Source organism: Brassica napus, chromosome C2, assembly GCF_020379485.1.
Source record: "Brassica napus cultivar Da-Ae chromosome C2, Da-Ae, whole genome shotgun sequence".
Taxonomy (NCBI): Eukaryota; Viridiplantae; Streptophyta; class Magnoliopsida; order Brassicales; family Brassicaceae; genus Brassica; species Brassica napus.
In genome coordinates, this window is record NC_063445.1 from 55181724 (window position 1) to 55206132 (window position 24409).

Here is a 24409-nt window from a genome sequence, read left to right on the forward strand (position 1 = left end):
TTTCCAAAAATATAACTAATAGTAATTGTAATCTATATTATAATAGATGAGTTTTTGTTCACTCCTCAGCGCGTCACGTCAGCGTTTTGTGGACCCCACTTTTAAAAAGTGTAAAAAAATATCAAATCTATGGCTCGAACCCGGGTTATTGAGATATAACCACCAACATTTATACCACTAAGCTAAATGATACTTTGTACATTGATGGTCGAACCTAATATATATTTATGAAGGTCGGAAGCTCTTGCTTCTTCGGCTTCCTCTGAGGGTCGGGCCTACAAATGCGTTATGGGTTTCATTTTTAAATGAGATTCATCACGTTATATGAAAAAAAACTCAAGTTTGCAACAATTATAGTTTTCTCATATTGTAAAATTTTTGTCGTTTAACATGAGTTTGGGTTCTTTTCATCAATATCTCAAACAAGTCTGAGTTACAGAGTTGCGTCATGTGTCTGTTCGTAATCTATTTTTCACCAGTGAACTCTTCATGTCCACATCTTAAATCACTTGATCATAAATGTTCCTGATTTGTAGCCCCTATATAAACCCTATATATATGATTCTCATCTTTGATGAACCCAATCTGCATCTCCAACAAACTCATTGATTCCTTTTAGATTTAACCAACTTCTAGAAAATGTTTCTCTCTGCCTCTCCAATTCGTCAAACCGGCGTCTCGGCGTCCGTCACTCAACCTTCGAATCTCTCCGTCTTGGTCGTAGTAGTCAGAGCATAGCCTCTGGCTTCCTCGCTTCTGGGATTTTCTGAACTTCAAGAAAGACAGGGAGTTTGTGGGAATCACGGTTCTTTTCCTTGACGAAAAGGTAAGTTAATCTTCGATCTATAACACTTATTTAACATAATTGTTTTAATTCATTTCCTGATTCTTTGTTGAATAATATTATTTACAGATTCCGTGATTCATGGGTTTACTCCCGTCGGACGTGCTAATCATTACTTGTCATCTTTGAAAGCTGGTTCCATTGTGAAAGTTGATCGTTTTGAGGTTTCTAAGTGCTCAAGCATGTACAAGATAACTGATCATCCATTTCTCATTCGTTTCATCTCACTAACCATTATTGATGAAGTCATCACGGGTGCTCCTGAGATCAATCTTCAGTCAAGATTAGACTGTTCGACAATTTCCAAGTGATTGCGAACACAAACCTAGAACTCCCAGGTATATTATCATATTGCATCTGAGTTTATATTATCTTTTGATATCATAACTGATATTTAAACTCACAGATGCGGTTGGGCAAATACGTTTTGTCCAGGGCTCTGGCCTCACCAAAGAAACAACTCGAGTCGTTATCCGTCTCCTCATTGATCCGTAAGAAACAATTAACACATAATTCTCTTTATATTACTGTCTATATTGTGCTAACATCAATAATCAAAAATATTTCATACCCAAGATTTGTGGTCGTCGATTTATCTCCATTACTTATCAATCTAATTTTACACAAATCTTTATTTTACTGTTTAAAAGAAACCACAATAACCCAAACAATCAAAACACCAAAAACTAGAATCCCAAAAAAGATAATTCATTAATGATCACCTCTCTTTTTGTCTACTCTTAGAAATAAACTTCAAAACAAATATATCAAACCAATCAACTCAACTAAAACTCAACGACACATAAATTGAGCCAGCTAAACAAATAGAAACTACACGGCCAAATATTTAACAATTTACAAACTTAATTTCACAGATGCTTACGAAGAAGACGAAGACGACAACCAAAATTAGTGAAATTACCTAAACAAAAAAGCAGAGTAAGTTACAAACTCTGATAAATACAATTAATAATGATTTTTGTTTACATATTACCCATCAAATAAAAGAGAAACAAACACAGCCACACCAGGAGATACAAGAGACAATCCCAACAGACACAAAGGTGGCAACAACATCTCCACCTGCTCACTCTTCTTGTCTTATAAAAATAGCTTATATGTTCAATGTCAACATGCCAACGCTATTGTCTTCTTATGAGAAATACATATATTCGTTTAAAACCCATTAAGACCAAAATACTAATTGTAACTCATTTTATAGTTATTTCTACAAGTCTTCATATATTTGTTTTAAAGGTCCGGTAAAAACAACAAGTTTAAAAGTAAAAAAACATATAACCAACATAATAAGAATAAAAAAAATTATTACTTAATACACACAACTTACACAACTAAACTGGAGAAAAAATATTCAGAAACAAAAGGTACTCTCAACAACCTTAATATAATTTATGTAATCTCATCAGTACAAGTAACAAATTAAAAAGATAAACAAACAATAAGTCTCAGTGACACAGCAAACAACAACACGAACTATATCAATCACATTACTAACACAGTTTAGTCCTTCATGAGTGGAGAACAGTACATACACAGTACATCATCACAACTCTAACCCTATAACAATAAAAAAAAAACTTAAAAAACAATGATCAACCCAAAACGCAAAATTCACAGCTACAATAACCCTAACAAATATTGAGATGAAACAAGAAATATGTCTACAACTCCGCGCTTGCGCGGGGGCAATGTGAAAGGACCCGACCCATTTTTTCGTAATATCAGTACGAGTCTGGCTCGACTTCCTCGATCAGACTTGGGCCGTTTTCATATTTTTCTTTACTTAGAATTATTTCAGAGTGTTAGTTCTTTTTCAGACAGTCAAGTAAAGCATAATACGATTTGAATAGATAATCTGAGGTTCGAGTTAACAAGTCAGTTTGCTATAGGCTATTACATGTTAATCTCGTCCTATATCTACCCAAACCCAACATCCTTCCTTCCTGCCCTTATCTCGCGTTCAAGCTATGTTTTTACCCTTTCGGGTCTGGTCCTGATCTGCATCCAAACAAGGAGGCATAAGCAAACAGTATGTTTAGTGAGAGCGGTCATTCCGTCCCACTCAGCCAAGTAAAGCAATCGAGTCAATCAGTCAATAAACGGACATGCTTATCATCAGTCAGTTACTTAGCCGACCCAATCGTTCCAAGCCAGCGCACCATCAGATTCAGTCAAGCCCTAGCAGGCCAATACGGCTCTAGGCGCATGATCAGATCCAGATGCATCGATGGAAGGAACCGATTGTTCGGACCAAGCCAGAACTTAGCAGATAATTCAAATTAGACAAGCAATCAATACATAGAACATTCCTATCAATCAAACTACGATTCAGTACGATAGGCCACGGTCACGCACTCACCTTTGTCTTAGAGTTGGTTTGTTCTGTTTGATTCGGTCTCTTCTGACACCTCTTGAGCGGTTTCTATCGGATCTTCGAACGTTCAAACAGTCGGATTCACCTCACAGACGATCGTTCTTGACTCGGACTTGATCAATCCAGCCAAATATCAAAAACTCTCTCTTAATCGGACTTTTCTCTCTCTGAGTTTCTCTCTGGTTTTTTCTTCCCGTTTCCATACAGAGATGGCGAAATAAGACAAAGGAGACGATTAAAATGGGCAGTTGGGTGGTTTAGGCCCGAGAAACTGCAAAGTTAACTGTTTCCGCTTATTTTACACGCGGCTCTTAATCCGTAACCGCCACCCCGCGCTCCAAAGCGTTCCAGCGCTAGTTTTTCCCTTTTTCGGACTTTAACTGTTCCCGCCAGTTTTACTTAGACGAAACTCGAGCTAGAGCTGACTGATCCAGTCGACAACTCTAACCACCTTGTCTGAATCAGACTGATACTACTAAATCAGCTCATCTCAGCTTAGCTGACAGTCTTAACCGCCTTTTCTTATTTCCGACAATCGATGTCTAGCCGACCAGTTCAACCGGCTTGTCCGAATCCAACAACACTTGTCCGGATCCGACCATCGTTGTCCGAAAATTCCGCTTTGCCTGGATTTTCATCGAGTTGTCCGAACATCCTAAGTTTCACAAATCGAACGGCCTGTCCAATAACCCGAGCGTAAGACCGACTGATGGAGCTTTGTTTGGCTCAAAAACAGATTTGTTCCTAGCTTTAATCGGGTACATGGTTCCGCTCTAGTCGCTACTAATCAGGCGCCGATCCAAGTTCTCCCATCCACCCACGGAAAGTCCTTCGAACTCTGATCAGCTCTTTCTAGCATCATCCAATCCATTCAGTACGTTCTCACAGTCCGGTCAGTCAGTCCTCAGATCATCCTAACATCGATCTTCGGAACACGGTCGCTACACAATGCCCCTAGTAGTAATAGTAATAGTAATAGTAAGGAGAAACGGTTTAGTCTCGTAACAATTTTGTTGTTGTGGTGATGGAATAACCCAGTCTTATGTTAGTTAAACCGGTTTAACGGACGCAATGAATCAGCGATGGATGATTGTGTGAAAAATGTGAGGAGGAGGGTAAACTAGATATATTAGAATAGAAATCGACAAAGCCACGAGCCATGTCTTTAGGAGTTTTGTCTTTGTGTACGTTTTAAGCAACCGATGACTAGCTGTTAGGGCGTGAAGTTGACAACATAATTACGCTGACCACCTGAAAAATAGACTGATTAAACTACACAAACTGATTTGTATTAGTTTGCATAAAACATATTCTTCCTATCCAATTATTATAAACTATAATTGTATAAAAGCAGTATCAAAAGGATTAACCCAATTGTTAGATATCATATTTTAATTGTATTGGACCATATGTTAGATATCATATCATATGTCTAATCTTGTTTCGAGGCCTTTATAGCAAAGAGTGATTCACGGATCCGCAATGATATACTGCAACCTGTGTACGAATTTATGTTGAATTTAAGCTAAGAGTTTTTTGTTCAATACTTTCACAAAAATATGAAATTATAAGAAAATCTTTAATATCGTCTAAAACACTCATCCAAAACCTTTTTCTACAATAGACTTGCTATTGGGGAACTTAACACAATATATATTAATGGACTGCTCACAAGCGAATTAGCTGTTTTCTGTTAATTGATTAGTGTATATACTAGAATATTCCTTTAAAAAGTCTTAGATACTAAACAAAGAATTATTTTTATATCCAAAAACACAAAAGAATTAGGATAAAGAAAGCTAGTGGAATAAACATTAGACTCGTAATTTCTAATAATTTGGTACTTCATCATTCTTCTAATGATAATTTTTTTCCCACTGAATTCTAAAGATAAGTTATATGTCCACTACAAGAAAACAGCGGTATTTTGACGGACATTCCGACGGAAAATGAAATCCTCGGAATATCCCGAGGAATTTCCGAGGAAACACAAAATTTGGTTTCCTCGGAATTTCCTCGGAATATACCGACGGAATTCCAAGGAAATATCAATCCGTCGGAATATTTCGAGGAAATTCCGAGGAAAAATGTGTTTCTCGGAAAAAACCGATGAATTCCGAGGAAATATTATAGCCGTTGGAGAGCCGTTGGGGGATTTTACAAAATTCCGAGGAAATTCCGACGAACTAGCTGTTGGCGTCGGAATTCCGTCGGAATTTCTTCGGTCTGTCGGCAGGATTTATACTATAAATACAAGCAGTCCTCTTCCTCTTCAGTCACTCCATATCTTCATCCTCCCTCTTACTCTATTTACACACGAATTTGATTCATAAAAAAATATGTCTTCTTCAAATTATTTTCGTTCTTGGATCGATCGACCTCATTTGGATCCGAACACGAGATTGCTTACGGAAGAATACCAACGAGGTATAACCGAATTCATGGGGTTAGTTCACCGACAACCGGAAGCAAAAACAGGTATGTTATGATGTCCTTGCTCTAATTGTAAAAATAGAAAGGTTATTAAAGAGTGGGATGTTTGGACTCATCTATATTTGAGTGGGTTTACACGAAGTTACAAAATTTGGTATCATCATGGGCAAACTGATTATGAACATGGTAGTACTAGCGAACCTAGTGTATACCAAGCCCCAAGATGATCGATCGATGCGTTTTCTGACATATATCCATCGATCGATCCGTTTATACAAAAACTTACAAGATTTTCCGAGGACATTTCGAGGAACGCTTGAGATCGATCGATGGGATAATCTAATCGATCGATCACATTGTTACGCTTTGGTCCATCTTAGTGATCGATCGATGCGTTTTCTGACATATATCCATCGATCGATCCGTTTATAGAAAAACTTACAAGATTTTCCGAGGACATTCCGAGGAACGCTTGAGATTCTCGATCGATCGATGGGATAATCTAATCGATCGATCACATTGTTACGCTTTGGTCCATCTTAGTGATCGATCGATGCGTTTTCTGACATATATCCATCGATCGATCCGCTTATACAAAACTTACAAGATTTTCCGAGGACATTCCGAGGAACGCTTGAGATTCTCGATCGATCGATGGGATAACCTAATCGATCGATCACATTGTTACGCTTTGGTCCATCTTAGTGATCGATCGATGCGTTTTTGGATATATATACATCTATCGATCCGTTTATAAAAAAACGTACGAGATTTTGTTCTCGATCGATCACATTGTTACCCCAAACCATGTTTCCTCGGAAAAGCCTCGGAATATTCCGAGGAACACCTGATATACTCTATCGATCGATGCGTTTTGGTACATATATCCATCGATCGATCCGTTTAAAAAAAATTGACGTATTGAAACCCCAAACACTAGTTCCTCGGAATTTCCTCGGAATATTCCGACGGAATTCCGAGGAAGAAAAGGGTTTCCTCGGAATTCCCTCGGAATAATCCGAGGAAATAGGGTTTTTAAACCGAAAACAACGTTTTTCGGTTTGAATAACACCTATATAACCCTTATTAAGTGTCTTACGTTCATTATGAAGTCAAAAATTTGTTCCTTACCGTATAATTAACACTTTTCCGATTGTATGAACGAAATCCCACAACATAAGAGAAACACTTATACCTTTTAATGAACGGTAAAGGGAATACTTTCAATTAGTTTTGAAATTTGTTATTTCATGGTTTATGCTCATCTATACAAAGAATCCTCAATGGTATGCATTACAATTGTATACGAAATGAAATACGGCAAAAAAAATTGATGTTTTGAAATCCCAAACACTAGTTCCTCGGTATTTCCTCGGAATATTTTCATTTTACCGGGCAAATATTTCGCGAAAATTAAAATTAGAATTCCAATGGAATTCCGACGGATAATATCCGTCGGACCCTAGGTTTTATAACCACGAGCCCCTTCTTCTTCCCCATTTCTCTCTTCTTCCTCTGCGCGACTCCTCTCTTAGGTTCTATTTGTTAGGTTTTTGTGTAGTTTTGATAGATTTTTGTTAGGGTGATTGGTTAGGATTGTGATTTGGTTGTATAATAGGTTCAGAATTGTGATTTGGTTGAATAATTTGTTTTGTTGAATTGATTTAGAATTTTTTTATGATTTTTTTATTTTTTTGTATTTATAAAATCGATTTTTGTATATAAAATCGATTTTTGTATTTTACAAAACGATTTTTCTATATAAATTCGATTTTTTGGATTTTACAAAATATTTTTTGTATATAAATTCGATTTTTTGGATTTTACAAAACATTTTTAATATCTATAAAACTTTTTTTGTGATTAAAAACTATTATTTGGGATTTAAAAATATTTTTAATATATGTATATATTATTAAAACTATTTTTTGTAATTATTAAACTATTTTTTATTTATTAAAACTATTGTTTGTTTATTAGAACTATTTTTATATATTTATTAAATATTTTTAATATCTATAAATCTTTTTTTGTGATTAAAAACTATTATTTGGGATTTTTTAAAAAAAATTAATTTATATATTTCTGTATTTATTAAATATATTTTTTTAATTTACAGGTCTCATGATGATCAGACCCGGTCTCGACAGCGTCGTGGTCGTGGTGGTACGGGTAGCCAGTCTCGGGATTCCAGCCATTTTCAAGATTCTCCTTCGCCAGCAAATGATGGAGATGATGCAGAGGATGTACCCGGACGAGGTGTTCCCGGACGTGTCAGACCCATAGTTTTTTTTTTTTCCAAAAACTCGCAATGTTTTATTTTTATTTGTGAAACTTTGAATATTAATTAATATGATTTCAATTTTAATTTTAATTTTATATTTTCGAATTTCAATTTCAAAAATTTTATTTTTTAAAAAAAATTAATATTTTTTACATTCAGAGGAAATTAATTATATTTTTTACTCGATCGATCGATGCGTTTTTGGACATATATCCATCGATCGATCTGTTTATAAAAAAACGTTCGGAATATACCGAGGGACATCTTCCTCGGAATATACCGAGAGACACCTTTCCACCAATTGATTTATACGTTCGCACCAATTTAATTATATATGTAATAGTTACTGACTTTTAATTATTCAATATATATTTATTATTTCATAATATGTAAGAACATATAATACATAAAATAATTTATATATATAATGTTTATCTCGCGCAAGACGCGGGTCTTTTCTAGTATCTTAATAAAATAGAGAGTTTGAATTAATTGGTAGACAGAATAGGCTAGATTCTCGGTTGCAATCTTGAAATATATTATTACCTTAATTTTCAAAACTAAACTTTCATCCCAAGTCTTTTTTTTCTCCGAGCTATATATGTTTCCACACCTCTTATATTGCTTCCTAATCTCCTTAAAAGCCATCGAATGCCTCCATAATTAGTTATCTAAATCATCGTAAACAAATATAACAATATTTATACCACGATCCAAAATATTTTGAGGTATACAAATTATAATTTCACGAAAATAATTATATGTCAATAACTAATCTACCATGATTCTGTATGAATCTAACATTCCAATTTAGATTTTTATTAGTTAATATATTGATATATTTCGGAAGAGAAAAGGGAATATACCCAAATATCTATACCATACAATCAATAAATATCTTAATGGTTAGATTTCCCTTGTGATATTTAACGTGCCCAACAATTTTCGTAACCATATATATTGAGATCCTTCTGCGACTCAATTTCTTCATTCTCATCCCATCACCAAAAAAAAAAATCACAAACAAGAAATGTCGTAACGCGAGTTGTAACCTGCTTAAGGATGTCAAACTTTACAAAACCGGGTGGAAAGTACGTGTGAAGATGTGTTAGAATAATTTATAAGACCTGACTTAGAAATTTTGTTGTTATTGCAAATTTCAGTTCCTTAAGAAAGTGGAGTTTATTTTAAGAATTCTTGAACACTGTTGTTATTAATAAGATGGATGTTCTTTTATTGTTATTGATTTATTAATCAACAATCAAAATTATGCATTTCTTTATGTTTTCTTTACTACATCAAACACAATCATTCAAGTCAATCAAGAAATAGAACAATCAAGCGTAAGGCAAATAAAAAGTACAGGCCATCAGCAATCACGCGTACATCTACCACAATCCTAAATGACAAGGTTTTTCTTTTATTGTATGAACTAATCATTTTTCAATTATACTAACCTTGGTTTTGTCCGCAAGGTTCGCAATTATATTTGGTATTTGAGCTTCTCCCTTAAATGATCTTTCTTCTCCAACATCTAGAATTCTTATCAATAACACCTACATAACCTGAAAGCATACTAAAACAAAGAATAAAAAAGATTGATTGTTGAACATGTAGTAGTCAAACATGACAGTTATTTTTCACAAATAATTACTAAACGAAAGTGAAGATACACTACCTGATATGCAAGACAAGTTTTTTACTCTTTTCTTTCGTCTGTTTCAGTCTCTTTTTTTCTTCACTATGTATCTCATATGCAACCGTGTAATCAGTCAATAAATAAAAGTTAGTACATGCCCGAAAGACACATAACAAGCCAAGTCAAAATCTAAACAAGCAAAATTAATGGAATAGATACAATATATTAATTTGGTTTGTAAATTATAGGTTTATCTAGTGTAGCTTTAAATCAAAAACATAACTTATTGCAAATGAATGCAAACTCATTAACCAATAAATCCTATCTCGACCATATTCTAAATAAGTTATACAACCAATGAATATTCAAAAAAAGAACGTAGAAAATAACAAGCAGAAAGTGTTTAAGAAAAACAGAAACCTAACTTTGCTTCTTCCATGTCGACCATATTCATCGCTGGTAACATAACAGGAATCAAGAGCACATCAATTTGATCAAATCATCTCCTTTTTCTTCTTTTCGGTACCTTGCAATGATTCCAATTTCTGGTCATCATATAATTGAATTTCGATGTATACAAAGACTGTAAATTAACAATGAATTTACCTATTACATGCGTTGAGAGATTGAAGATTCGTTTACAAATTTTGAAACACTTGGGTGATGGCCAATCTTCTATTAGAGGTGACAGATCTAAGAAAAATTGGAACAATGTTTAGGATTAAAAAAACCTAATCATTTACAATCAAAATTGAATAAACAGAATATAAACATTTATACAATAAATCGATGAACAAACTGCTGAACATGAATTCGTCTTTAGGATTAAAAAAACCTAATAGTTTACAATGAAAATTGAATAAACAGAATATAAACAGTCTAGCCTTTTATACAATAAATCGATGAACAAACTGGTGAACATGAATTCGTCTTCCTCATATTTGGTATTTGATTTTTTTTTTTTTTAAGTTATCATTATGAAGATCAGATAAAAGAGAGAGACACCGAAGGGCCAACAGAGAAGTTTAGGAGAAAGCAAAAAGTAGTTGATTTTTCTAAGTAAAGTAACACATTATTTTCCCTGAGTAATTAGTTGGACAAATCGACAAAAGGAAAAATATTAATATGGGCAAACTTTTATGTATAATTTGGATACATGATTACTAGCCCAATTCTGTAAATAATTGACATATTAATTCTTTTATTATATAGTCTAGCCCAATTTTTTAAATAATTGATATTTTAATTTTTTTTATAAAATAAAGTGAACTACAGTAAATTTTATCTAGCAATTTATGGTTGTTGTTTCTTTGCGGTGAAAATAAAAACAGAAACTGTAATATATAATATATATATTATATAAAACAATATAATTTTCAAAAATAAAATATCACAAAATTAATAATAATTCATAGAAAACTACTGCAAAAAATAAAATCATTTTTAAATAAATAAACAGAAAGCAAGAAGTTAATATATGAATATTACAATTACGTCAATTTGCATCAAGTTATAAAATTATAAATATACTATTATGTATATATAAAAAAAATATTATCAAACATCTATATTATAAAATAATATATTCTACTCTAAAATGTAGTTTACAAAACATAAAAATATACATGGACATTTTGTAAATCCAATGATTTATGAGTTTACGTTTAACACAAATTAAATCTAACATCCGCGCGGAGGCACTGATCAAAATCTAGTAATTATTATAGTCAAACAGCTCATCACGATTATAGTACTAAGTAGTACTATATTCTTGTGATTATTTTGCCAACTACCATGCTTATCATAATTTAAAAGTATGGCTGTTGTTGGTTATGAATGATTGACACAAATGGTCAGACCTTTAATTGACAGCTTGCTTGGTAATAAGCCAAAAGGAAATACTATAGACTAATCTTTAAAAACCATAATCATATGAAAGGAAAATAAAATCAAACACGTTACGGGCCGGCCGATCACTTCTAGTATTGCATCTTCCTTGGCTTTTTCGATCAAGTCTTGTGATTTTCGGTGGACCAACCTGATGACATGATACTCATTTCTGCATTTCCAGTTTACCTGACAAATCCATATATTCATCGCCAAGTAAATTCATCATTGAGCCAAATATATAGCATCATAGCGAGGTTTATCTTGGACACTAGTATAAAATGGTGTTCCTCTAAAGCCATGCAGAACAACTTCTTTCCAAGTAGCATAGGGACAAGTAAATAACATGTGACTAATTGTCAAAAAAGCATTTTTACAGCTCTTGTGTGTTTGAATACTTTTGTTTTGGTTTCACTAGTGGCATCTTAATTATCATTTCCACATGTTTTGCGTCATTGCGTCTTCCGAACTCATTATGTTCTTAATTTCTGTTTATGTAATTATTGCTTAGGGTCTTTCAGGTTGGAGTCTAGTAACTTGAATACATAGGCCATGTCCTCCTGACTAGGAAGGCATTCAAGACGACATTGTTTTCCGGTTACCCATCTACACTTGTGGGCCGTGTTGTGTGGGCCGTGTGGCTCAACCCGTGGAGATTCATTCCACTTTTTTTTGGGTAAAAGCTGAGCTCGAGTATTGTTATCCTCGACCTCGAGGGCCGAAAAGATCATTCGTTGTCTTAGTATACACCAATTTCGGGTCTAAGAAAGAGAAGCATTGGATGCTTTATTGTTTATACTTAGAACCTAGCTAGTAATATTATTTTTCAATTTTCTTGTGCAGTACTCTTTGCTTTTAGTGTCACAATCATCCTACTCAGCAACTGTCTTCTTTTTATTATATATGTTTTGTTCTGTATGAGTGTCATGTTAGCAGCTTTTAAATAAATAGAATGATTGTTCTAACGTTTGGGTAAACCAACTTTGACATTATAATACTATTTCCTTTTTCTTGTGACTATGAAACCAAATCTTCCTACAGATTTGAGTATCTTCTATCTTCTTTTTACTTTACTCTATCCATTCACATTTCTAGGAATTATAAATGGTTTATACGGTTGTTGGGTGTCTACCTGAAATCCATTTATGTATGTATAATTGACAAATCTCAAACTAAGTAGATATGTGAAAATATACATTAGGCATTTTTACTAAACAGAAGTATACATATAAGAGTACAAATTGGTAACGATCACATGAAAACATTATAAAAGATACTAAATGCAAGAATCAAGAAAAGGTAATCTTAGAGCTTGAGGGACAAGTCTAGCTTCTGTTGCTCATCCTGATTAGTGCTTAACAATACTCCTTCTCCTCTCCATTGTTCAAGAGGCTGCGACCCTACTAGAATTCTTCCTATGTTGCTTGATGATCTAGCCATGTTATTTTTAGACCGTGAAATTACTGAGGGATCCATCATCATCATGTGATGCTGATGATGATGATGAAAATGATCCATTGAAGAAAGTTTACCTATTGCTGGTTGTTGATCAAGAGATTGTCTTGACCAGTTGACATGACCATAGTGATCACCAAACCCGTTATATGAACTTAGCTTGTGGCTCATCGAATGCGCTTGAATCCCCAAAGACCTGTTGTTGTACTGTCCATGGAAAGGAACTGGAGAGAAACCGTAAGGATGTCCAAAAGCTGAAGCTGATGCTGCCATTCGTTGCCCTCTCTTTGCCAACGTCCTCTCTCTCTTGTGTGCGTTTTGGTGACCACCAAGTGCTTGTGAGCTATAGAAAGTTCTTTGACAGTAGTTGCATGAGAAAATCTTTTGTTCCGTGGATGTATCCGATCCGTTACAACTCTGGCTATCTATGCAGTCGATGAGATTGAGTTCTTGACTAGAATCGTTAGCGTCTGCTTCTTCATCTTTGAAACCTTGTTCTTGGCTCTTGTTTAGAGAATCTTGACATGGAAAAGCTGTAGATGAGGAAGCTATGCAAGAGGTATCTGAAGGAAGTTGTTTGTCCCTCGAAGTGTCCATGAGAGATGAAGAGGGAACAATAATTTTTTGCAAGTGATGATTTCTTCTATCTCTATCTCTCTCTCTCTTTCTATTATTAATAGCTATGAAAGAAGCTTTTATCTGTAAATGAGAGCAGGAGTAGGTGGTACTAGAAAGGAATAGACAAAGAAAACAGTACTCTACAGTATAACATTTTAAGGAGTTTATTGTAATAATATGAAGTGGACCAAAGTAGTGGACCAAAGTACTATGAAGATGAGAGCGAGAGGTAGGTTTGGTTTGCTGTCACACCCTTCTCACAAAACACTTAGAACATCTTTGTCTAAGGATACTAGAGGGATTCTTAGCGGGTGGATCCTGCGTAGAATCCATTTTTTAAAAAAAAACTGGTTACCAAAACTATCAAATAGTAGTCGGTCTTTAAGGGTTTTTTACACTGTTCGCGGACTCCACTGACACGTGACGGCCCGCGATTGGTTCGTTTTTAATTTTTTTTTTCTAAATTCGAAAAAAAAAAAAAAAAAATTAAGAAACCCCAAATTGGGTTCGTAGGATAATGATGCTCTTAAAAGCTAGCTTATTGGGACTGCACCATCTTACTTACCTCTCTCTCTATATATATATATATATACGTTATTAATAGGACTCTTCCATTTTTGGCTGCTTCCTCCAATAACCTAATCCATACATTCATGATTCATGACATATTGACATGTCATCAGGTTAGAACAACCCCTTTAGCCCTTGGCCATGATGATCAATAAGTTGAAAATGATAAATAGGTAAACCCTTAATCCATAATAATTGAGTATGTGGAGAATTTGCTATATGTGAATATAATTGAGTATGTGGAGAATTTGCTATATGTGAATATATAACAGACGACAAATGAAAACGAAGCAGTTCTCAAAACAGTTACGAAACTAGTACATCTGATGAAAAGACAGGAGAGGAAAATGACAATATAAATTGAAAAGAATATGTTAAAAGAGAAGAAGAAATGGACCATCTAAATTATTTCAGGTCTGTTTATGTCTACTTTATGTAAACTCCACGAGGTAAGTGGTCACTTCTGTTTCCTCTAGCTTCTCTTGTGGGCCTTTCCTTCATCTTTCTTTGTACTCTATTAAGACCAGACCGTCGAATCACACTAATTACAGATTACTTAGCTTTTACTCGGTTTAGTCATGCAAGTGTATGCCATGAATAGTTTCTTTTTAATGCCATAGATACTTTGTTCTTATTCCCTTGTTTTTCACATTTTAAATATATACTGGGTGTAGCAATAAATTCATCTAGAGAAATCTACACTCGTAGAACAACTTGTAAACCATTCAAATTAATTATATTAGTAGCACACTTACATATGCAATGACAACATGACCTAAAGAATAGTCTGTCTTTATGAGAGGGATCAACCTTTTCTTTTTGTATGTAATGTTAAAGTAAAAGAGACTTTGAAACTTCCACGTTCTTCTTCTTCTTTATCATCCAAAGAGTTTAGTAGATTAGTCAATATAAATGTTGGTTTCCCACTTAATTTCATCATGAAATACAACTAGGGTTGCATATAAAAAAGTAGCTTTGTTCCACCAATAGGGAAACTTTTCTTTTGGAAGGCACGTCAGCAAGATCAAACCCACTTGAGCACCGAGTAAATTTTTTTTTCTTTCTTTATTAACATCTTTGGTTGGATGTATGATATGGTTTCTAACTTTCTAATCTTAAGATGCTACTTACAATTTCCAAAGCTTAGCTTAAAACTCATTCAGCGAAGGAGAGTTTAAGATCATCTATTGAGCTTGTAGTGAATCGAAAGATCTAATGGTTAGATTGTGTATTTGTCGTACGCGAACTGCGACCTAGTTGGTAGGTCCAACGCTACAAATGGCCGACACATAAATGAGAAAAACTGCTTCAGAGTTTTTAATCGCTACTAGCTAATTTGTTTTCATATTCATTAAATAGTTTTGCCTATAGTTATATTGTATGCTTTTTATAAAAGTATAATCTCGGCTGTCCGGTTAGTTCCGATAGTAACACATTTAGTATTACACTAGGATAAAGATCTGCGCCTTATGCAGGGTAAGTTTATTTGTATATATTATCGATAGTTTTTTTATATAATTGATCATTTTATTTATATATATAAAATATTTTTTGTTGTTATTATATAATTTATTTTCGATGGATCGGATCAATTTTTATTAAAAATAATGGAACAAAACTATAATTAATACATCATGGGTTGATCGGATTAGCACTACAAGAAAACAGCGATATTCTGACGGACATTCCGACGGAAAATGAAATCCTCGGAATATATCGAGGAATTTCCTCGGAATATACCGACGGGATTCCGAGGAAACTACAGTCCGTCGGAATATTCCGAGGAAATTCCGAGGAAAACTCTGTTCCTCGGAAAAAACCGATGAATTCCGAGGAAATATTATAGCCGTTGGAGAGCCGTTGGGGGATTTTACAAAATTCCGAGGAAATTCCGACGAACTAGTTTTGTCCGTCGGAATTCCGTCGGAATTTCGTCGGTATGTCGGCAGGATTTAAACTATAAATACAAGCACTCCTCTTCCTCTTCATTCACTTCATATCTTCATCCTCCCTCTTACTCTATTTACACACGAATTTGATTCATAAAAAATATGTCTTCTTCAAATTATTTTCGTTCTTGGATCGATCGACCTCATTTGGATCCGAACACGAGATTGCTTACGGAAGAATACCAACGAGGTATAACTGAATTCATGGGGTTAGTTCACCGAAAACCGGAAGCAAAAACAGGTATGTTAAGATGTCCTTGCTCTAATTGTAAAAATAGAAAGGTTATTAAAGAGTGGGATGTTTGGACTCATCTATATTTGAGTGGGTTTACACGAAGTTACAAAATTTGGTATCATCATGGGGAAACTGATTATGAACATGGTAGTACTAGTGAACCTCAGCCAGCGGTTAGATTAGAAGAACCAATTAGAACGGATGTAGATTATGGTTTAGGTACTGAGCAGATGGTAAATGATCATTTTAGAGGGGAAGATTTACCCAATGCAGAAGCTAGGAGATTTTATGATATGTTGGATGCTGGAAAGCAACCATTGTACGAAGGTTGCAGAGATGGTCATTCAGCTTTATCATCTGCTACAAGATTGATGGGCATTAAAACAGATTATAATTTGGCTGAAGACTGTGTGGATGCGATTGCTGATTTTGTAAAAGGTATTCTACCCGAGGATAATGTAGCTCCTGGTTCATACTACGAGGTTCGGAAACTCGTAGCTGGTCTTGGTTTATCGTATCAGGTAATAGATGTATGCAGCGACAACTGCATGATTTATTGGAGGGTGGATGAACAGCGGGTTACATGCAAATTTTGTGGAAAGCCTCGTTATAAAGATACAATTGGAAGAGTTCCAGTGCCATATAAAAGGATGTGGTATTTACCTTTGACGGAAAGGTTGCAGAGGTTGTATCTGTCTGAACGCACAGCGCAACCAATGAGATGGCATGCGGAGCACTCAACAGATGGTGAGATCAGACATCCTTCAGATGCAAAAGCGTGGAAGCATTTCCAATCAAAGTATCCCGACTTTGCGTATGAGAGAAGAAATGTCTACCTTGGATTATGTACTGATGGTTTCAGTCCGTTTGGCAAGAGTGGAAGACAGTATTCTCTATGGCCCGTCATTCTTACACCATACAACCTCCCCCCAAACTTGTGCTTGCGACGAGAGTTTTTGTTTCTCTCGATTCTCGTTCCCGGACCAGAGCATCCTAAGAGATCACTTGATGTGTTTCTTCAGCCACTAATATATGAGTTGCAACAACTATGGGCTCAAGGTGCTGAAACATACGATGTTTCGTGTAAAGAAAACTTTCAAATGCGGGCAGTACTAATGTGGACAATAAGTGATTTTCCAGCATATGGTATGTTGTCTGGATGGACAACGCATGGAAGGCTATCATGTCCATATTGTCAAGATAACACTGATGCTTTCCAACTAAAGCACGGAAGGAAAACGTGTTGGTTTGACTGTCACAGGAGATTCCTACCACCTGATCATCCATATCGTAGGAGTAGGAATTTGTTTACGAAGAACAAGAGGGTGTTTGACAGTCCACCTCCGGAAATTTGTGGGAAAGATTTGAAGATACAACTAAGAGATTTTGGTGCAGAAAGGACGCCAGAAGTCGGTGGACATGAGCGTTTTCCGGTAGATGCTGTTGGAGAACTACATAACTGGCACAAAAAAAGTATTTTCTGGGATCTGCCATACTGGGAGGATCATCTGCTAAGGCATAATTTAGATGTCATGCATATTGAGAAGAACTTTTTTGACAATCTCATGAACATGATCCTTAATGTTCAAGGTAAAACAAAGGATAATTTGAAGTCAAGACTGGATTTAGTCGATATATGTGCTCGTTCAGAACTTCATGTTGATGAGAATGGTTGTCCCGTATAGCAATGAGCCAATGAGGCGTGTCGCATATCTCAGTACTGGGCTCCGGATAAGTGACTCCTTTGCCTGAGAAGATCTATAAACCCCTGTGCCAATCGTTTCCCAGAAGTTCAACAGCTCTGAAGTCCAATAAAGACCATATGTCCTCTCCCCCGCACTCAATCCAAATAGTCCGCAGAGGTCTGTGAAAGATACCTCATAGTATACTTTCTGCACTACGAATGCCAGAAAACCTTCCTGATGGCTATCATCGGGACGGGTGACGTATGCGGATGCTATGAACTGGCGTACCAACTCCGGATAAGTGGGTTCCTTGAGGTTGCATAGTTGGCCTAGACCCATGTTCTGGAACAGTCCTTCAATGTCTGCTTTGATTCCCAATATTGTCATCGTCTCAGGACATGCTAGTTGTGTAGCCGGAACGGCTACCTTCTTCATGTTGTTGTAGTGGGTGGTATCAGACTTATCCCACTTCTTTGGCCTTTGCTTCTCCAGCTGTGACGAACCCGCTTCTTGTGTGTTTTTCTTTGCTGATGTTTTCGTGCGCTTCATTCTCTACAAAATAGAATCATTGCTCTCAACATGGTTATAATCAATTAAGAAGGCAAAGCTGAACATGAAAATGAAAAGCAAAATCGAGTTGTGATAAAAAAAAACGAAATTGAAAAAAATTCTCTATCCCTAAATCATCTCAAATCATGTTCCAAACTCGTTGATCACAGACAATTGTGTTCTATTCCATGTTTAAACATTTGTTTCATGCATATTTGATCAAGGAATCAACACGGAAATAAGAAATTCACAAAACCCAAAAAATTGCTCAAGAACACGATTTCAGAATGTGGAGATTCGCGGAGTATACCTGTCTTAGGGTGAAGACGAGTGTAGGAATCAGGTAGAACTCGAAAAATCAAGTGGAATAGAGCCCAAAATTGTTCAAATCGGATGATTATAGAGAGAGAAAGGGGGGGGGGCGAATTATAGGGGAAATCGGAGGGGATGAGAGTTCTAAGGTTTAGATCAAAAAAAGGTCGGGTTTTGCCTTATAATTCTGTTTTCCGAACACGCATCGATCGATGCGTTTTGTTTCTATAACGCATCGATCGATCACATTCTTACGGCCCGGGCCATCTTGGTAATCGATCGATGCGTTTTTGTTCTATAACGCATCGATCGATGCGTTTTTAAAAAAACATACAAGATTTTCCGAGGAAATTCCGAGGAACAATTCAGATTGTCGATCGATCGATGGGATACTCTCATCGATCGATCACAATCTTACGGCCCGGTCCATCCTAGTAATCGATCGATGCGTTTGTGTTCTATAACGCATCGATCGATGCATTTTTAAAAAAACATACAAGATTTTCCGACGAAATTCCGAGGAACAATTCAGATTGTCGATAGATCGATGGGTTACTCTCATCGATCGATCACAATCTTACGGCCCCGTAAATCCTAGTAATCGATCGATGCGTTTTTGTTCTATAACGCATCAATCGATTCATTTTTAAAAAAACATACAAGATTTTCCGATGAAATTCCGAGGAACAATTCAGATTGTCGATAGATCGATGGGTTAATCTCATCGATCGATCACAATCTTACGGCCCGGTCCATCCTAGTAATCGATCGATGCGTTTTTGTTCTATAACGCATCGATCGATGCATTTTTAAAAAAACATACAAGATTTTCCGAGGAAATTCCGAGGAACAATTCAGATTGTCGATAGATCGATGGGATACTCTCATCGATCGATCACAATCTTACGGCCCGAGCCATCTTAGTAATCGATCGATTTGTTTTTGTTCAAAAACGCATCGATCGATGCGTTTTTTTAAAAAAAATTACGTTTTGAAACCCCAAACACTAGTTCGTCGGAATTTCCTCGGAATATTCCGAGGAAATTTCGAGGAAGAAGAGGGTTTCCTCGGAGTTCCCTCGGAATAATCCGAGGAAATTCCGAGGAAATATGGTTTTTAAACCGAAAACAACGTTTTGCCGTTTGAATAACACCTATATAACCCTTATTAAGTGTCTTACGTTCATTATGAAGTCAAAAATTTGTTCCTTACCGTATAATTAACACTTTTCCGATTGTATGAACGAAATCTCGCAACATAAGAGAAACACTTATACCTTTTAACGAACGGTAAAGGGAATACTTTCAATTAGTTTTGAAATTTGTTATTTCATGGTTTATGCTCATGTATACAAAGAATCCTCAATGGTATGCATTACAATTGTATAAGAAATGAAATACGGCAAAAAAAATTGATGTTTTGAAATCCCAAACACTAGTTCCTCGGTATTTCCTCGGAATATTCCGAGGAAATTCCGACGGATATTTTACTATCTGTCGGAATTTCCTCGGAATATTTTCATTTTACCGGGCAAATATTTCGCGAAAATTGAAATTAGAATTCCGACGGAATTCCGACGGATAATGTCCGTCGGACCCTAGGTTTTATAACCACGAGCCCCTTCTTCTTCCCCATTTCTCTCTTCTTCCTCTGCGCGACTCCTCTCTTTCTCTCCGGCGATTTCCCCCTGAAATCCGACGATATCTCCGGCGATCTCCCTCTTCTCTTACACAAATCATGTAAGGACCCTATCCCACTCTCTTAGGTTCTATTTGTTAGGTTTTTGTGTAGTTTTGATAGATTTTTGTTAGGGTGATTGGTTAGGATTGTGATTTGGTTGTATAATAGGTTTAGAATTGTGATTTGGTTGAATAATTTGTTTTGTTGAATTGATTTAGAATTTTTTTATAATTTTTTTATTTTTTGTATTTATAAAATCAATTTTTGTATATAAAATCGATTTTTGTATTTTACAAAACGATTTTTCTATATAAATTCGATTTTTTTGGATTTTACAAAAAAAAATTTCTATATAAATTCAATTTTTTGGATTTTACAAAACATTTTAATTATTAAACAATTTTTATTTATTAAAACTATTTTTGTTTATTAGAACTATTTTTATATATTTATTAAAAAAAATTAATATATATAAATCTTTTTCTGTGATTAAATTATTTGGGATTTTTTTTTAATAAAAAAATTAATTTATATATTTCTGTATTTATTAAATATATTTTTTTTAATTTACAGGTCTCATGATGATCAGACCCGGCCTCGACAGCGTCGTGGTCGTGGTGGTACGGGGAGCCAGTCTCGGGATTCCAGCCATTTTCAGGATTCCCCTTCGCCCCACAGCTCCAACAATACATCTCCCTCTGCTGCACCCGCCCATTCTCCTCTCGCTCCCGCTGCTGCATCCGCTCCTGTTCCTCCGGGTCCTCCGGGAGAGATGAGGGTTGCGGAGTAGGTTCAACAGCCCGGTCGTGACCATCTTCCGTATCTCACTCCGTATCCACATGGACGGGGTCAAACATGGTAATTAAACATTTTTTTTTCTTTAAATTTGGATTCATTATTAACCGTTTGTTCTTTTAATAAGGTTCAACCGATCCGGGAACGGGATCAGCGCATGGATCAACCGTATGATGTACTCGGCCCTCGACAGTGGACATCCGACTTTCACTCACTTCCCAACCGACAAGCAGGTTCTGTGGTTTCGTCAGTTTGCGGTAAGTATTCTAATTTTTTACTTATATTTTTAATCTTTAATATAAATTTTCTACTAATTGTGTTTTTTTTTCAGCGAGAGTTCAACTGGAATTCCGATGAGACGCTCTTTATCTATCACCACTTCGTCCATAAAGTAATGGACAACTATGGGAAGCAGATCCACGAGTGGAAGAAGAAGTGGGAAATCAATAAGGTTCGATTTAATTTATTAAACAATTTTTTAATTTATTAAACTATTTTTTAATTTATTAAACTTTTTCTTTTTTTTTTAATTAAAAGGTCCCAAAGTCGATGAACGATACGGTCTGGAAGGAGTTGTGTGCGCATTGGGATAAGGAGGAGACGAAAGAAACTTCTTCCACCAACTCCACCAACCGCAGGAGCGACCGTAAAGGGAAGGGCATCTACAAGCATAACTTGGGTGCTCAATCTATTGTCACTCTCGGAGATCGCATGGTAAGTTCAACCGCTTTTTCTTCAATTATTTGAGTTTCAGAATTTAAATTTATTGTGCATTTCTTCTAATTTCTAATGTTTCTTTAATTTTATGTTTTTTTTCAAGGCGGAAGAAAATGATGGCGAGCCGGTCGATGATCTCGCCCTAATGAGGAGGGCGTATACCAACAAGAAGACCGGCCAGATTGATGACGGTCTTGTGAGGGACGTGGTCGACCTGGTCCAAACTCAGGTGGTAGACGAAGTGTCTCAGCTTCAAACCGAGGATGACGCTTCGACGGCTTCGACCAACTTGTCCCGGTTTCGAATCAACGAAATCGTTGAATCCGTAAGTTCTTTTTTTTTTAAGTTCAATTCATTTATTTCTTGGTTTAAACTTCTAAATTTGGCTTTTTTCTATTCAGTCGGTTCCAAAGAAGAAGGGACGTTTGTTCGGTTTGGGTCGTCGCACCCGGTCGGTTCCTCCTTCTTCTGCACCACCGCCCTTTGTTGATCCAGAAGTACTTACGGCTCAGTTGAAGGACAAAGATGATCGAATATCTTTGTTGGAGACCCAGATGGCGGCTCAACAGGCGGGCTATGAGGCACAGAGGAGGCTGAACCAGCAAATGATGGAGATGATGCAGAGGATGTACCCGAACGAGGTGTTCCCGGACGTGCCAGACCCGTAGTTTTTTTTTCCCCAATCTCGGAATGTTTTATTTTTATTTGTGAAACTTTGAATATTAATTAGTATGATTTCAATTTTACTTTTAATTTCATATTTTCGAATTTAAATTTCAGAAATTTTATTTTTTCAAAAAAATTAATATTTTTTACATTTCGAGGAAATTAATTATATTTTTCACTACATCGATCGATGCGTTTTTGAACAAAAACGCATCGATCGATCCGTTTTTTTTTTAAAATATAGCGAGGGACATTTCCCTCGGAATTTTCCGAGGGACAACTCCCTCGGAAAATTCCGAGGAACGGATCTCTCGGAATATACCGAGGGAACAGTTCCTCGGAATAAACCGAGGAAAAAGTCCGTCGGTATACTCCTATCGATCGATGTATATATGTCCAAACACGCATCGATCGATGAACTTCCGAGGAATTATCCCGACGAAGTTCTACCTCGGTATATTCCGAGGACTTTTCCGACAAACAAGGGATCCTCGGAATTTCCTCGGAAATTTATTTCCTCGGAATTCCGTCGGAAAATTCCGAGGGATTTCAGAGGAAAAAAGAAATTCCGAGGAATTATTTCCGACGACGTATTTCGTCGGAATTGCGTCGGAATAACGATATTCCGACGAAATTCCGACGATTTTTTCCCTCAGAATCCTTGATGTTTTCTTGTAGTGTAGACATTAAACAAATTATGACATAAAAACCTTATTTTTTTCCATCGAACACATTCTTGAAAAAAATAAACAGTATTGTTTTCACAGTTGATATATTTTGACTTTTATCTTCCATATGGTTTTGAAAGCTTTCAAATTAACCATCAAATTGATACATGTTATTTTAATATTTTTAGTCATATAGTTAAGGAAAACTTACATTTTTGTAATTTAAAGTCGTTTTAAAAAATTCAAAATATAACATATAAGAAAAAATCTAACATATAAAAGAAATATAACATATAAGGTGTACTCATTTTTGTATTTTAAAGTCGTTTAAAAAAATATATAACATATAAGGTTTCCTCATTTTTTTAATTTAAAGTCATTTTAAAAAATTCAAAATATAACATATTAGAAAAAATCTAATTTTTTTATTATATGGTTAATGTGATTGTTTATTTTTTAATAATATAAAATTAAACAAAATGAAGAAAGATGCAAAAATTGTTATCAAATTTTTATTATTCATAATCATTAATTGCCATATATATGTAAATCATATTAGGTAATTTCGTAGCTTTTATTTAGAGAAAAAATACACACTTCTTATATTTTAGGTTAATATAATGTTCTCTAGTGGACATTAAACAAATTATGACATAAAAACCTTATTTTTTTCCCTCGAACACATTTTTGAAAAAGTGAACAGTATTGTTTTCACAGTTGAATTATTTTGACTTTTATCTTACATATGGTTTTGAAAGCTTTCAAATCAACCATCGAACTGATACATGTCATTTTAATGTTTTTAGTCGTATACTTAAGGAAAACTTACATTTTTATAATTTAAAGTCGTTTTAAAAAATTCAAAATATATAAGAAAAAATCTAACATATAAGAAAAATATAACATATAAGGTGTTCTCATTTTTGTATTTTAAAGTCGTTTTAAAAAAAAATAACATATAAGGTTTCCTCATTTTTGTAATTTAAAGTCATTTTAAAAAATTCAAAATATAAAATATAAGAAAAATC

At 35.2% G+C, this 24409-nt stretch overlaps 1 protein-coding gene across 2 annotated transcripts; it reads right to left on the minus strand.

Annotated features, from left to right (window-relative positions):
- Nucleotides 1–12665: 12665 nt before the first annotated feature.
- Nucleotides 12666–13662, minus strand: LOC106382627 (zinc finger protein 3). 2 transcript variants are annotated; one of them, XM_022697257.2, is made up of 2 exons: nucleotides 13015–13662; nucleotides 12666–12914 (listed from the first exon to the last, which is right to left on the minus strand). In XM_022697257.2, exons 1-2 carry the CDS (start codon nucleotides 13532–13534, stop codon nucleotides 12898–12900), a joined length of 537 nt encoding a protein of 178 aa, XP_022552978.1. In that variant the 5' UTR covers nucleotides 13535–13662; the 3' UTR covers nucleotides 12666–12897. The 2 variants fall into 2 exon arrangements, with proteins under 2 accessions (XP_022552978.1, XP_013678113.1); XM_013822659.3 differs by having other exon boundaries at nucleotides 12666–13661.
- Nucleotides 13663–24409: the final 10747 nt, after the last annotated feature.